We start from the raw sequence: 16,334 nt of genomic DNA on the forward strand, positions 1-16,334 counted from the left end.
ATTTAGTGCTCCCCGAGTCCCTTCCACTCCTAAAGTATTAAAACCCTTTATGGTACATTTTAGGATGTACCACTCTTTCTTTGTTCTCCTTTCTTTCCCTTTTATCCCTCTTTCCTAATTTTCTTTTTTTCCCCATCCCTCTCTCTAGCCGTCTCTTGTTTTTTCTCTTATTCTTTCTCTCCCTTTTTCTTTGTTCTTCTCCCTGTTTTCCTCTCCCTTCCATGTATTCTCTATTTTTATTCCTTCTCTTACTCCTTGGTGGGGGGAATGGGATGAGTGGAAGTGCTGGCGGAGAGTTGGGATCAGTGGCAGTGCTGGGGGGGAGTTTAGATCAACCAACTTAGGTGCTCTTGATCAAGGTCATCTGCTGATCTGAGAACTGTAGTGGGGACTTTTAATGGTAACTAGACTCACAGGTAGTATTACTCACTGTGTCTCCGGCTTCACTGTGTCTTTCGTAGCAGTGACACCTATGACCCCTGGCAAATCATCATTTGACCCCCAGGTTGAGAACCACTGGTCCAAACCGTTTTGTTTCTTACAAAGTTTAAATCAGTATTTTTTTGCTAGAAAATTACTTGGAACCCCCAATATATATGAGACCCGACCCAGGGGAATAAAATGGCGATTGTTGCAATATTTTATGTCATACTGTATTTTCACAGTGGTCTTTCAAACGCAATTTTTTGGAAATAAATACACTTCAATTAAAAAAAAAAAAGAAGAAACCGTGAAGTTAGCCCAATTTTTTTGTTTAAAGCGGGGGTCCACCTATCTATCGTGTTTTTTTTTTTTTTTTTTTTTTTTTTTTTGAGTTCATTCACAAACTTTTCTTCTCAGCATTACATACTCACATATTGTGTGTAATATGTCCGCCTGTGTCAGATTTCGTCGGAAAGAATAACTTATATTATTCACTGCAGGCGGTTTCCATCTTCATTGTGGGCATTTGAAGCCCACAAGCATTTATTTCCTGGATGTGGTGAATGCTGTGCTCCCAGCATTCACCGCTCGTTCCCGCATATGCTCAGTGGCATCCTGGGAAGCCTGAAACTAGCTCCCAGGAGTCTGGGAGAGGCTAGAAACACGCCTACTCCCACGGGAGGAGAACCAGGAAGTGCAAAGAAGAATAGAAAAATAAAAGGTAATTACGGCGATTTAAATTTTTTTAAACGGCATGTCAGCATCTAGGCAAGGAAGAGAATACATACAGATATTGTTCAAAATGTGGGTGGAATCCCGCTTTAATGTGAAAGATGATGTTACGCCGCGATAATTGTGATTTATGTTCTAACAAAAAAAAAAAAAATGTGATTCTCATTTTAGCCAGAATCGTGCAGCTCTAAAACACTCTCTAGTATTTCTGGCTTTGGCCATCTTGAGTAAGGGCAGATGATTCCTGTAGCATTTGCTTCTTGGAATCCATCTGCCCTTGGCTCAGGCATTCAGACGGGAGGGGGTGCTTCGTGTAGAAAGCCTCTATGGTCTGGAAACCAGGAAGTAACTGAAAATATATTATACTTTCCTATTTTTTTTACTAATGCCAGCAGTATAAGGATTAAAAATAGTGTTGATTGAAAGAGTGAAGTTCTGCTTTAACCTTAGCATTACACTGCCCCCTAGAGGAAGATTGGACACTGGAAAACACAACTATAGGCAAGCTCAGGGTAACCCCCTCGTACCACCAATATTCCTCAGTTTTTTGCTAGTTTGCTAGGAGGATGGGCATCTTTCCTTCAGCTGCTGCTTGGTGGTAATAACCAAATTTTTTTTTTTTTTTTTTTTTTTTTTTTTTTTTCATTCAAGTCTCTTCTTTGTCTCTTCAGTTTCAGCTTTACAGTCCAGCCAACCTCAGCTTGGCTTTTTTTTTTTTTTTTCTAGCATTTTTTAATTTTTTATTTACAGGAACACAGAATACGAAAGATATACATGGAATAAGTCTCCTTTTGGGCATAATATCGCAATCGAATAAGCAAAGAAATATACTGCCAGGATCTTCTGTCCCAAGGACCCATGTACAGGGGGTCTCCCATCTGTTTGCCCCAATCCTGGTTCTTTCTGCAGTTCACAATCTGTGCTTGAACCCTTTAGAGCAGGGGACTTGTAGCTTTGCAACAGCTGGAGGGCCACCAGTTTGAGACCCCTGCTTTAGAGAATGTCTGAACTTGTGGCCTTATCCTTCAAGAAAACCCATTCTGGTTTAGAATAGGAACAAGACGGGTTTTGAGGTCCAGGGCTTCCTTCTTGCCAAAGATAGATTCTGCCTTGCACCTCAACAGTACATTGTTCTTCCATCCCTCTGTCTGTCTGGCTCCAGTTCACTATAAAGACATTTTAAATCTAAGGCCAACATTTATTTATTTTTTTTCCCATTTGCATATTGTTGTGAGAGGGAAATACCCCTGTATAGCTTATTACTGAGTTGCACACTATTTATTTGTCATAGTGACCGCACTCTCTGGAATTAAAGTGGAGGAAAAAAACAACATTTTCAGTTGCAACCTGAACAAGCACAGGGGGAAATCTTCCACTGGGGCAGTTCTAGTGACACATTGGGGAAGGAAATCTCTCTAAGGCTGGTTTTACATGGGCTGTCTGATCGGGTACCCCTGTCAGTTTTTCAGACCTACCTGATTGGACCATCCATAGCTCTCTATAAAGCAGCAGATGACACTTGCTGGCATCCCACCCATGCCTGTCCGGCAAAACCAGATGTGGGGGATCCATTCCCCATCCGTCTGACGGATCAGATGACAGACTGATAGAAACGGACAGGCGGTCTGTTTCCATAGAGAATAGTGGGGCTGGGTCTTTCTGCTCTGCATAGCGGAGTGGACATGGATCTGTCGTCTTCCTGCTCACTGGAGAGATTCCCTGCTGAGCAGGCGGATTCTCATTACGGAGACCACCTGTGTGAAACCGGCTTTAGAAGGACTCCAGATAAGAAAAAAAAAACATGCCAGAGGTTTTTTACAATTGCTACCCAAAATAGAAGAAAATGTTGGCTTTTATTATGCTTTTGACTAGGGAAAAAATGTTCAAGTGGGTCAGGAGGAAAAACTGTGGTTAGCTCTGGTGCTTAGTAGTAATAGTGAACATTGAACTAAACTAAAAAATGAATACGGTTTCTGGAATTTTGTTTCTCCTTAACTCCCATGTAAATTCTAGGCAAGGTCAGCTAGTCAACACAACCAACTGTTCACAATCGCTTGGAAGCCCCAAGAGAACTCGCTTCCTTGCTTGCCTAAAGAGTTGGGCCAGACCAGTAGCCTGTAGTTGTTGCTATTTAACTTGACTAATGACAGGGCTGAAATGTTTTCCTAAGTTAAAATATTTATAGCCTTTTTTTTTTTTTTTTTTTCTTCCAGTCCAATTTGTTTTGATATGATCGAGGAAGCCTACATGACAAAGTGTGGACACAGCTTCTGGTAAGTTCTAAATTTTCTTAAAGGTTCTGCATCAGATGCTGTGGATGCATTCATTGAAAAGAATTCTACTTCTAGACAAAAAAGGTGACATGCCCCTTGCTGCTGATTGCCCACTGATTACCTGTGTTAATACGCTCTTTAATGCAGCTAGGATATCCCCACAATTTCACTGTTTTTCTTTTAGTGGCCTGCAATCTGGTCATGCAAAACAATTAAATTTCTGTATTTTTCTGAGGCCATGATACACATGTGTGAAATATTCCACGTTAAGAGGAGGTGGATGTCTATGGCAAGAATGCACTGCATTGAGGCCGGGTTCACATATGTGTGGCCACGGGTTTGTGCCCGGGGTCTCGTGCGTGTCTGACAAACACGCACAGGACCTTTTTGCACACCGCTCTGCGGCCGCCCCGGAGCTGTGCGAACCAACTTCATTGAGAGCTGGTCACACTTGCCTGTCATGCAAATTGGATGTGAGGAAACCTGCATATATGTGAACCCGGCCTCTGGAAACCGGTCCAAAGAGTCACACAGCGGCTTTAATAAAATAGCTGTTTGTTTGTTGCAGCTCAGCACACCAATCAGCAGCAGGTTTCATTTATGTCAAATGGTTTTTCAATTTATGTTTGAAAGTTGTCTTGTTGGTTTTTACATTTCAGTTCACTGTCTTGGATTCTGTGAAAATATCTGCATTTAAAGCACTGTGCATGAACTTTGTAAAACAGTTTCAGCCTTTCTTTCTGTGTTCACTTATCAGCTAATAAATATACAATGACTTGGAGTTGTGAAAATATCTACTTCTTTTCTTGCCATTTCGTCCATTGACCACATTTTTGTTGAGGAATTTTGGGGATAAAGATTGTTGCCATCCGTTTATTGAACCTCTAATCAAATTGGTGATCTAAGCCAGAACATTTTTATGGTCTATTAAGTCCATTTTTTTTTTTTTTTTTTTTTTTTTTACTGAACCATTTTTAAAAATTTTTTTTTTTTTTTTATATACATTTTTTTTTTTTTTTTTGAAGTGCAGGCCAGCAGTCTAAAACCTGCATTATTGGATAATTCTAGGCATTGTAAACAGTTCTTTGGAGCATAGCAGTTACTGGACACTTTGATGTATAATGGCCAGACTAGGCAGAGCATACTGCTTTTTCTGTGTGGTTTTTAAATGTGTGTAAACCCTAACCATGAACTTAAGGTGATTGTAAAGGCAGAAGGTTGTTTTTTTTTTTTTCCCCAATGCATTCTATGCATTAAGATAAAAAGCCTTCTGTGTGCAGCAGCCCCTCAAATACTTACCTGTGCCCTATCTTGATCCAGCGATGTTGTAGGATTGTCTCAGCTGCTCGGGATTCCTCTCCTCATTGGCTAGGACAGCCGCGAAGCGCAATTGGCTCCCGCTGCTGTCAAAGCCACTCAGCCAATCAGGAGAGAAAGGGGGCAGGGCCACAGCTCAGTGTCTGAATGGACACAGGGAGCTGTGGCTTGGTGCCCCCATAGCAAGCTGCTTGTTGTGGTGGCACTGAACAGGAGGGAGGGATCAGAGAATAGGATGTGGGCTGCTCTGCGCAAAACCACTGCACAGTGCAGGTAAGTGTAACATGTTTGTTATTTTTAACCACCTCCCGCCTGGCCACTGCACATAAATGGCCGGGTGGTCCTTTCCATGTCCTGTGTGGACGTTCAGGAACATCCCTCCTCAGAACTGCGGCTCAATCCTGTGATCCTTATGATCACAGAATCCAGCTGAGCAGAGATCAGGATATGGGTGCTGTGATTGGCCCTCCCAATCACAGCTGTCACAATATAAACAGAGACGCGTGTCTCTGTGACAATTCTCCCTGCCAAGCTCAGTGCGGGGGGGGGAGAGAGGAATCTGCAGATCTGTGACAGCTCTCTGTGAGGTTGATGGTGTCCCCATAAAACATCTGTTCCCCATCACTGCCAACACCAAAAACAAAGCTGATTTGGATTTTTTTTAACCAAAGAAATGTAGCGGCATCATTTTTTGGTCAAAATTTATCAAGAAAAATTACTTATTTGCAAAATTTTATAACGGAAACTAAGAAAAATGCATTTTCTTTTTGTTTTGGAAAACTTTCAGTATTTTTTTTTATTTGTAGTGTAAAAAATAAAGCACCCCAGCGGTGATTAAATGCCACCAAAAGAAAGCTCTATTTGTGTGAAAAAAATGATAAAAATGTCATTTGAGTACAGTGTTGAATGACCGCGCAATTCTTATTCAAATTTTGACAGAGCTGAAAGCTCAAAATTGGTCTGGAAAGGAGGGGGGTGAAAGTGCCCAGTATTGAAGTGGTTAACTACAAAAAAAAAAAAAAAAAAAAAAAAAAAAAAAAAGACACTTTACAATCACTTTTAAAGGTCCATGCACATTGGGCTTAACTTTTTTTTTTTTTTTTGGCATAAAAAAAAAAAAAAAGCTCAGTGTTTTTGTACAAGTACTTAGGCATTTTTAAGTGTTTGTTTTTCTTGTTTTTCTTTTTTCTGCCAGAAAACTCTGCCTCTTAGGCCCTTTCACGTGGGGGCGGCGTCGGCGGTAAAGCGCCGCTATTGTAAGCGGTGCTTTACTGTCGGTATTCGGCCGCTAGCGGGGCGGTTTTACCCCCGCTAGCGACCGAGAAAGGGTTAAAAACCACCGCAAAGCACCTCTGCAGAGGCGCTTTGCCAGCGGTATAGCCGCGCTGTCCCATTGATTTCAATGGGCAGGAGCGGTATACACTCCGCTCCTTCACCACTCCGAAGATGCTGCTAGCAGGACTTTTTTTCCCGTCCTGCTAGCGCACTGCTCCAGTGTGAAAGCCCTCTGAGCTTTCACACTGGAGAGACAGCAGCGGCACTTTCGGGGTCAGTTTTGCAGGCGCTATTATTAGCGCAATAGCGCCTGCAAACCGCCCCAGTGTGAAAGGACCCTAAATGCTGAGTTTAAAATATGCCTCTTAATGTGCATGAACACATAAGATAACATTAGGCTGCTTCTACAGGCAAATGCTAAACTCTTGAAGAAGCAGCGATTTTGAAGCCCAGTATGCGTATACCCTTAATGTTGTCACTGGGGGATGAGCTTGGGTTCAGTTTGAAACTGTTTGGCCCAACCTGGAAGGAAGCTGTCAGTGCCGGGCCAGTCAGCTGCAGGCAGAGGATTCTGCACCCCGCAGCTGCACGTATACAAAGAGGTGGGGGATACTTGTGACAACATTTGTAGGACTTATAGTAGTAATTTAATGAGGTATCTGGAATCTGTGTTGGCTGCTTCTTTATGCCAAAGGATTTTCGATGATTACTTGGTTTGTAACTAGGAAAATTTTAAATTGAAGCACCATGTTGGGAATTGGCCAGATAACAACAATTTGAGACCTTTTCACAGAGCCAGCACATTTATGGGGTCAAACACCCTTTTCATCGGGGCTCAAAGTAAGATAAGCACTTGACTAGATATAAAGTAGAGTATACGGTGGCTAACCTGGGCAGATATTAACCACTTGATGTACGGGCCTATTTTTACATTTTTCTCGCACGTGATAAAAAAATAGAAATTTACTTGGAACCTCCAAATATTATATACAGTAAGTCCCCTACATACGAACGAGTTCCGATATGAAAGCGTGTTTGTAAATCCAGTCTTTTTTTCGTGAGTCAAAGCTAGCCTATGTACCCAACTAACACAATCGGCTATATACAGTGGGTATAGAAAACAATCTACACCCCACCCCCTTTTTTATAAAACCACATTTTGTTGCTTTGCTGCCTAAAATAAAGGCATGCTGTTTTTGTTACCCAGCTGCATTTACAACTTATAACATCCAAGTGAAAGCTAGAACACCAACATGTCAGAAGAAAAAGAATCAAAAACAGAATCGGAGTTGGGAAAAAAAAAAGGATCCCCCCCCCCAAAAAAAATGACTTGTAAACTCGATCCAGTGTAGATAATCACCTTCTCAATGATGCACAAAGCCATTTTGCTTTCAGCTGTAATCAGCTGTGGTCACTTTGACTTTGAACTTTCCTGGAGCATTTGATTGATTTGACTTTGAACTTTCCTGGAGCATTTCAGTCCCTGGTAGTTCAACTGAAGCAAACAATCAACTATGGTTGGCAAGGTTATGTCAAAACATCTCTGGGATAAAGTTGTGGACCAGGCACAAGTCAGGAGATGGAAACAAAACAAATCCAAAGGCTTTATCAATGCCTAGAAGCACTGTAAAGTCTTTTTTATTAAGAAGTGGAAGGTATTTGGTAGAACACAGACCCTCCCTGGATCAGGACATCGCTCCAAACTGGATGAAAGAGCCAGGAGGAAACTGGTTATAGAGGCAACCAAGGGGCCTACAGCAACTCTGAAGCAGTTTCAGGAATTTATGACAAAGAGTGGTCATTGTGTGCATATGACAACAATATCACAAATGTGGCTGGTATGGGAGGGTTGAAAGTAAAAAGCCACTCCTCAAGAAAGGCCACATGCAGTCACGACTGAGCTTTGTCAAAACGCACCTTGAAGATTCATATGGAAAAAGGCGTCATGGTCAGATGAGAATAAAATTTAATTATTTGGCCTCAACACCAAACGATATGTCTGGTGGAAATCCAATACAGCTCACCGACCAAATAACACCATTCCCACAGTAAAACGTGAAGGTGGTAATATCCTGTTATGGGGTTTCTCTGAGGCAAGGAACTAGCGCACTTGTCTGGATAGAAGGAAAAATGGATGGGGCAAAATACCATCAAATTCTTGACGAAAATCTGCTGCCCTTTGCTAGAAAGGGAAGGTTTACCTTCCAACATGACAATGACCCAAAGCACACAGCAAAAATGTCCACCCAGTGGTTGAAGGTGAAAAATGTGAATGTCCTTGCATAGCTTAGTGAGATAGTGAGAGCCCAGACTTAAACCCCATTGAAAATCTGTGGCATGACTTGAAGACCGCAGTCCACAAACCGTAACTGTCAAATTTAACTGAACTTGAGCAGTTCTGCAAAGAAGAGTGGGCAAATATTGCAAAGTTTAGATGTGCCAAGTTAGTAGAGACAAATCCCAACTCAATAACTGTTTGTCTTCATTTCAAGCTGCAAAGCAACAAAATGCGATTATTTTAACGGGGGGGGGGGGGGGGGGGGCGGCAGGGCATTCTTTTCCATACCCACTGTAGTAGTGTACTGTAATAGGTTTATAATACTTTTTCACACAAATTATACTGTACTCTTTACAGTACGGTTCAATAAAGTACATAAAAGCATGATCACTTGAAATCTTGTAGTAAAGATTTCCATCTTTAAAAGTTTGAAACTTGGAGGTTCGTATGTAGTAGAAAAATAGAGAAAAAAAATTGAATCGCGCGAAGGCATTAACTTAATGATGTATACATTAATCAGTAATACTGCCCATGAAACATGTGCATGTATCATGACCAAATTGGCAAAAAATGATTTGATGCCAAAATTGGAAGCAAAAAGTGAAATCAATAAATACTGATAAAATAGAATGTATATGGCATATACTGTAATATCCAAATACTAAAATAGCCAAACACCCGTGAACAAATGAATTGAAATACAAAAATATTGGAAAAGGTCCATCAAATTATGAATGGAATCTTCCACGGCGTGAAAATTTTTGTGTTCAATCCACCACCAGTGATAAAGATTTGCCGCTTACCAGAACCCCATGATCCCCCACTACAGAGGATCAGGGGAAGCCTTTACAGAGAAAGCCCACCAGAGCTTTGCAAGTGGACCCGGACTCTAGATTCTCTAGATGATGGCGGCCCATCCCAGCCACCCAGATCACTTTTTACAAAACAGATGATCGCCAGCTGAAAAAAAAGTACAAATATCATAGCTGCAGTCATGACAGGACGTTAATGTACATACTTTGGTCAGCAAGTGGTTAATGCATAGACCCAGTACGTTTGTTCTGCAAAAACGACTTCTTGCTTGCAGATGTATACTTTAAATAAAGTCAAACATAGAATGGGGACTCCAGAGCTCATGGCCTACACTTGATTAGTGCTGAGGCATCATTCACATCCATGACAAAAGCTTTCATTAGTCCAGGCCATCCAGTTAGTGGCCCTCATGATTGTCCAATACCATACCTTGACATTGGTCATAACCCCCTGCTAGAGAGCCCAGCTGTCTGTTTTCTTCACAAAGGGCAAGTATGTCACTTTCTCCTTTTTCCTTTCTTTGTATAAATCAGGCTCTTTGTGAAAGCTAATCACACATACATGTTAGCTACAGTTCTGTTTTAAGGGTAATTTGAGTGGCCCTTCTGATTTTAGAGTAGTGACGACATTTCCTATAGAGCATAAGCAATTCACCCATTAGTATTACTTTGTTGGCTTGAGTTGCTCCTTAAAATTGATAACTTATGTCACTGCTAAGTTTCAGGGGGTTTTGGAACACAACAATTAGCAGAATGTGTTAGGGCAATGAATGAACTTTTGAGTTTATAGACATTTCACAAGCAGAGATCAGTATGTTAATTCTCTCTGTGGATGGTGTGCACTTGATTGTTTGCATTAAGTGAGAACATTCACTTCCTTTTTGATTTTTCCTTCCTTGTTTTTATAGTCTAACCCACCATTTCTAAAGCAGTTTTTTTTTTTTTTTTTTTATCCTTAAATGAACTGTGAGATCCCACAGAGATGTAGTGCTAGGGTTAAAGAACCAGAAGTAGAGTGAAATGTAATACTTTGCACCGCATACTGCAACACAAATCACAGTGGTAATCAAAGTCAAAGTGTAGCTATTAGAGGGGTTTTGGCATGTCTCACAGAGCCGTGTCTATGTGGGAAACAATAATGGGGTGGAAGTTTTGTATTGCCAGAGACATGTATTGGTAACTGGTTATAGCAAAGCTACTCGCTTGGTTTAGTTGGCAAAAACAGTCAGCAGGTGAACAATTTTGGCAGGCTTCATAGGTATTCAAATTCTTGATGGCTCCACACTTCCTTTTTAATTTGAGAAGCAAAAAAAATTAATTTAAAGAAGAACTCCAGGAAACCTACTGGTTAACAAATGGCCAATTTTTTAAAGTGATTGTAAACCCTCTCAGTGAAGTGAACAGCCTCAGATGATACACAGATGAAACAAATCCTCCAATGTGTGTGTTTTTTTTTTTTCTTATTCATATCTCTACTGCACGATAAATCGTTAAAAAATTGCTCCCTCGATTCCAACAATCTCTCCAGCATTTACATGATTCATTCATTCAAGTGCAGAGCTGTCAAACAAAAAAAAAGCCAGCACATGTTTATCAACATTGACAGCGCTGGGAGATAACTATAAACATATCTTTTAGTTCTTTTAGATCATAGGGTTGAAGTTCGGTCTGTAAATGAGGTCCATTTACCACTTCAAAACTAAACCTTTTTCTGACACTTGTTGCTTACAGTTAAAATCTGTATTTTCTGCTAGAAAGTTATTTATAACCTCCAAATGTATATTTTATTATATACAGGTAAAAGCCAGTAAATTAGAATATTTTGAAAAACTTGATTTATTTCAGTAATTGCATTCAAAAGGTGTAACTTGTACATTATATTTATTCATTGCACACAGACTGATGCATTCAAATGTTTATTTCATTTAATTTTGATGATTTGAAGTGGCAACAAATGAAAATCCAAAATTCCGTGTGTCACAAAATTCGAATATTACTTAAGGCTAATACAAAAAAGGGATTTTTTAGAAATGTTGGCCAACTGAAAAGTATGAAAATGAAAAATATGAGCATGTACAATACTCAATACTTGGTTGGAGCTCCTTTTGCCTCAATTACTGCATTAATGCGGCGTGGCATGGAGTCGATGAGTTTCTGGCACTGCTCAGGTGTTATGAGAGCCCAGGTTGCTCTGATAGTGGCCTTCAACTCTTCTGCGTTGTTGGGTCTGGCATTCTGCATCTTCCTTTTCACAATACCCCACAGATTTTCTATGGGGCTAAGGTCAGGGGAGTTGGCTGGCCAATTTAGAACAGAAATACCATGGTCCGTAAACCAAGCATGGGTAGATTTTGCGCTGTGTGCAGGCGCCAAGTCCTGTTGGAACCTGAAATCTCCATCTCCATAGAGCAGGTCAGCAGCAGGAAGCATGAAGTGCTCTAAAACTTGCTGGTAGACGGCTGCGTTGACCCTGGATCTCAGGAAACAGAGTGGACCGACACCAGCAGATGACATGGCACCCCAAACCATCACTGATGGTGGAAACTTTACACTAGACTTCAGGCAACGTGGATCCTGTGCCTCTCCTGTCTTCCTCCAGACTCTGGGACCTCGATTTCCAAAGGAAATGCAAAATTTGCTTTCGTCAGAAAACATGACTTTGGACCACTCAGCAGCAGTCCAGCTCTTTTTTTCCTTAGCCCAGGTGAGACGCTTTTCGCGCTGTTTCTTGGTCAACAGTGGCTTGACACGAGGTATGCGGCAGTTGAAACCCATGTCTTTCAAGCGTCTCTTGGTGGTGGATCTTGAAGCACTGACTCCAGCAGCTGTCCACTCCTTGTGAATCTCCCCCACATTTTTGAATGGGTTTTTTTTCACAATCTTGACTAGGGCGCGGTGATCCCTATCGCTTGTACACTTTTTCTGACCACAGTTTTTCCTTCCCTTTGCCTCTCTATTAATTAGTTTGGACACAGAGCTCTGAGAACAGCCAGCCTCTTCAGCAATAACCTTTTGTGTCTTTCCCTCCTTGTGCAATGTGTCGATGGTCGCCTTTTGGACAGCTGTCAAATCTGAAGTCTTCCCCATGTTTGTGTAGGCTTCAGAACTGGACTGAGAGACCATTTAAAGCCCTTTGCAGGTGTTTTGAGTTAATCAGCTGATTAGTTTGTGGCACCAGGTGTCTTCAAAATTTAACCCTTACACAATATTCGAATTTTGTGACACACGGAATTTTGGATTTTCATTTGTTGCCACTTCAAATCATCAAAATTAAATTAAATAAACATTTGAATGCATCAGTCTGTGTGCAATGAATAAATATAATGTACAAGTTACACCTTTTGAATGCAATTACTGAAATAAATCAAGTTTTTCAAAATATTCTAATTTACTGGCTTTTACCTGTGTGTGTGTGTGTGTGTGTGTGTGTGTGTGTGTGTGTGTGTGTGTGTGTGTGTGTATATATATATTTTTTATTTTTTTTTTAGCAGAGACCCTAGAGAATAAAATGGCAGTTGTTGCAATATTTTATGTCACACTGTACTTAAGCAGCGGTCTTTCAAACACAATTTTTGGAGAAAAAATACACTTCAATGAATTAGAAAAAAAAAATAAAAAAACTAAACAGTACAGTTATAACAATTTTTTTTTTTTTTTTTGTATAATGTTACAGCGTGAGAATCATGAGAGGATCGTGATCTTTATTCTAAGAAAATCATGATTCTCATTTTAGCCAGAATCGTGTAGCTCTAATCTGCAGCCTTCTCTCTTTTACATCCGTTCAAAAGTGCTGAATTTAGATAAAATCCTATTTCATCTGTTGGGAGCACAGAGGAGTGGGTGGGTGCTTCAGTTGGAGCTCTTTTATAGTGTGTGAGAGCTGATTGGAAGAAAGGGGCACCCCCCTCCATACAGCACAGGAACAATGCAGAGCTGTGTTGTGAATGGACAAGCTGTGTCCTGAGCTCCCTTCCCCGTCACCATTTAATCTCTGGTGTCAGGATAACTTGTCAGAAGACCGCTGCTTAAGTACAGTGTGACATAAAATGTTGCCGCAACTGCCATTTTATTTTCTAGGGTCTCTGTTAAAAAAAATAAATAAATATATAACAATTTGTAAACCAGTAGGTTAATAAAAAATTCTTGTCTCAATTCTTGGATTTCTCCTTTAATCTGTAGATGAACATAACTGGTGGTGAAGGCGTATGATTTAAAAGTAGATTAGTAAGCACTAAGTATTGATGTGTAGCCTACCCACAGCCATCTCATCTTATGTTATGTTCTGTTCTGTACGGATGTAAAGGATAAGTTCATCTTTTAAAAAAATAAATAAAATAAATGCACACCTTTTTTTGAGCCTGGAAAGCATTGATCGCTGGTGCTATGCAGGACTCCTGCAGACATGTCAGTGTATCTGCCCCTTCTTGAGTGGGTAGTTGCACACTGATAGGAAGAATCAATGGACTACCAGAGTGTTCAACAGCACCCTGATAGTTCATTGAGCACTACAAGCTGACAGCTGCAAAGGATGTCGGTATTTGTAGTTTCCCATTCACAAAACTCTGTGAATAAATGGCTGAGCCCACCCAGCCACGTCCCCCCCCCCCCTTTTTTTTTTTTTTTAAATGGTAACAACAAGATTGGGGGGATGATCCCCCTCCCCCACTTACTGTCACAAGATGCATTGGATCAGGAACGTGTTCCACCTTTTACATATGGGTGTAATATGTTCCCAAGGGTGACCTTATCCTTGAGGTAGAGAGCCTGGTGCATGCACAATGGTTCTGATACATCCTGCTGAATAGATGAATGGCAGCCTACATCTGAACCTCAAGCTTTGTACTCAGTGTTTGAACTAGATGGAGCTCAGGTTGAAGTGGCTGAGGCCATGCTTCATAACCTAGATCAGCCTTTCTCAAACTTTTCATCACAGAGGAACACTTGAAATATTTTCCGGTCTCAGGGAACCCCTGCTAAACATTTCTATATCTACAGCTTATGATACATTAGTGTGATGATTAGTGAAAAGAATTCTCCTTACACTTGTGGTCATTGGGAAGAAATACCCCCTTACAGATAGCTAAAAAGATCAGTTGTGTCTGTGGGAACTTATCTGGGAGGCAGAACTTGCTCATTGCTCAAGGAACCCCTAGCAACCTCTGGAGGAACCCTTGTGTTCCATGGAACCCTGGTTGAGAAGCCCTGCCTAGAAGTTTGAACTTTCCAACTTCCGGGTTGCTAAGGAGGTTCTTGCTCCTGGAGTTTGGGGAAGAGTGTATAAAGTTAAAGTGGATGTAAACCCGAAATTTATTTATTTATTTTATATATCATACTGTAGAGTATAAGATTTCATATCGTTTGAGCCCAGTCTTGCCACACAGAGTTAAAGTGGTGTTCTGGCCGAAATTATACTTTTTAAATAAAAATACCCCTATAATAGACAAGCTTAATGTATTCTAGTAAAGTTAGTCTGTAAACTAAGGTCTGTTTTGTTAGTTTATAGCAGTAGTTTGTTTTTTTATAAACTTACAGCAGGCCGTGGCCATCTTAAGTGTGGGCATCTGAATCAAGACTGTATTTCTTCCTGGATCTCATCCTTGCAGATCTCGCACATGCTCAGTGCAGCACAAGCAGTGTAATAGGTTTCAGGTCAGGTTTCCATAGCAACGGCAGTTTCAGAGGAAGTTGCCGCCCCTTCCCAGAAGGCATTGCAAACAGGAAATGATGTGATGGGCCGCGGCCAGGGAGGAGGAAGTGAAAAATGAATACAGCAGATATACAGTAGGTGCTGAGAAAAAAAATTAAAAAATATCCAATTTGTTTACAGTGCACAGTTTTTAGTGAGGGATGCTGAAGAGTTGTAAAAGTGGGTGGAACTCCACTTTAATTCATCTCTGAACAATCATCTTTTATTGTTCAGTGAGAAAAATCTTGACAAACTGAGAAAAACTTTGTCAAATACCCCCCCTTGCTGTGAGTGACAGCCTAAGACACATGCAGTATTTTTTAATTCCCTCCCCCACTCCTTTCTTCAGCAGCTCTGCAAGGATTGGCTGTTCCACACCTCACCATGATTTGGCATGCTGAAGTCATGTGGTTACTTTCCTGTCTTTTCACTGGATGTTAGAGATCATAGCAGAAGTTCAGTGTAAGAAATACACAGAGAAAATGAATATTGACAAGGGGAGTGTAGAGGTGGGCGGGGAGTCTACTGACATCACAACTCCACCCACCGAGCTCCAGACAACAGACCCACCCACAGAATCTGCAGTTTTTCGACTCTCATAACAGACAGAGGGGAGACATTTGACAGGTAAAGATACATGCAGGAGGCATGTATATCCTTATAGATAACCACTATGGCAGTAGTTTAGAAAGGATGGCATTGGGTTTACATCCACTTTAATTTAAAGGGGGAGGGAGGGGGGAGGGGACTACCTGCAAAAGGAGACAGGTAGTCCCATTTAATTCTATGGAAGAGACCAGTGCATGCGACATTTAGCTGAACTTTGTTTTGATGGATATTCTGAATGATTGAAGCTGTTTGTCGCTGGAATGATTTGTGGCTAAATTAACAGAATAGGGTGGTTGTTTGTGTGATTGTGCCAGCAGACATGTTAAAAGGCCGTCTATATGACTTGTGTGATTTCACAATAGTAAATACATTTTTAAACCAGAAAATCAAAACATGGTGGGTGATAAATGTCTTAATGCAGAGCAGCTTCAAACATTGATGAGCTGCCTTTTTATTTTTCCTCCAACTCTGGGAACTGATGAAAGAAGGGATTTCTCAACTCTGACAGTCTATAGCCAGGACTCATTGGGAGGCTGAGGTTTTTACTGTCAGTTTCCCCTCTATGGAGGAAAATAAACAAAAAATGTCGCCACAAGAATTTTTTATTTTTTTTGCCCTCTTGGCATTCCTAAATATCAAAGGAAGCTCTAGAAGACTTCCATTTCTTCCTGCACATTAGTCACATACAGAGGTCTATGTTGGGGCTACAATTATGCATAACTCACTATACAGCAACATGGTGATAACATGTAACAATGCTTATATGTTGCCCTCAAACACCGCTAGAGCACTAGACAAACCGTTATCACTGCCCTTGCTTTAACTGCACATCCCATAATGTCTTCTCATGCTGGAACTTGGGCTAAGTTTACACTTGTGTTTTGGGAGCGCTAAAAACGGTTATGAAGTTGCATTTTTACTACCCTCCA

General features: G+C 40.9%; 1 protein-coding gene across 4 annotated transcripts in view; it reads left to right on the forward strand.

The window, feature by feature from the left end:
* Positions 1-16,334, forward strand: part of COP1 (COP1 E3 ubiquitin ligase) — a 333,947-nt gene that overhangs the window by 18,636 nt on the left and 298,977 nt on the right. For all 4 annotated transcript variants that reach the window (XM_073593409.1, XM_073593408.1, XM_073593411.1 and 1 more), the window contains exon 2: positions 3,369-3,428. In XM_073593409.1, coding sequence (XP_073449510.1) covers positions 3,369-3,428 — 60 coding nt within the window. The remainder of the gene's footprint in view (positions 1-3,368; positions 3,429-16,334) is intronic.

The sequence above is a fragment of the Aquarana catesbeiana genome, linkage group LG07 (genome assembly GCF_042186555.1).
Source record: "Aquarana catesbeiana isolate 2022-GZ linkage group LG07, ASM4218655v1, whole genome shotgun sequence".
Classification (NCBI taxonomy): Eukaryota; Metazoa; Chordata; class Amphibia; order Anura; family Ranidae; genus Aquarana; species Aquarana catesbeiana.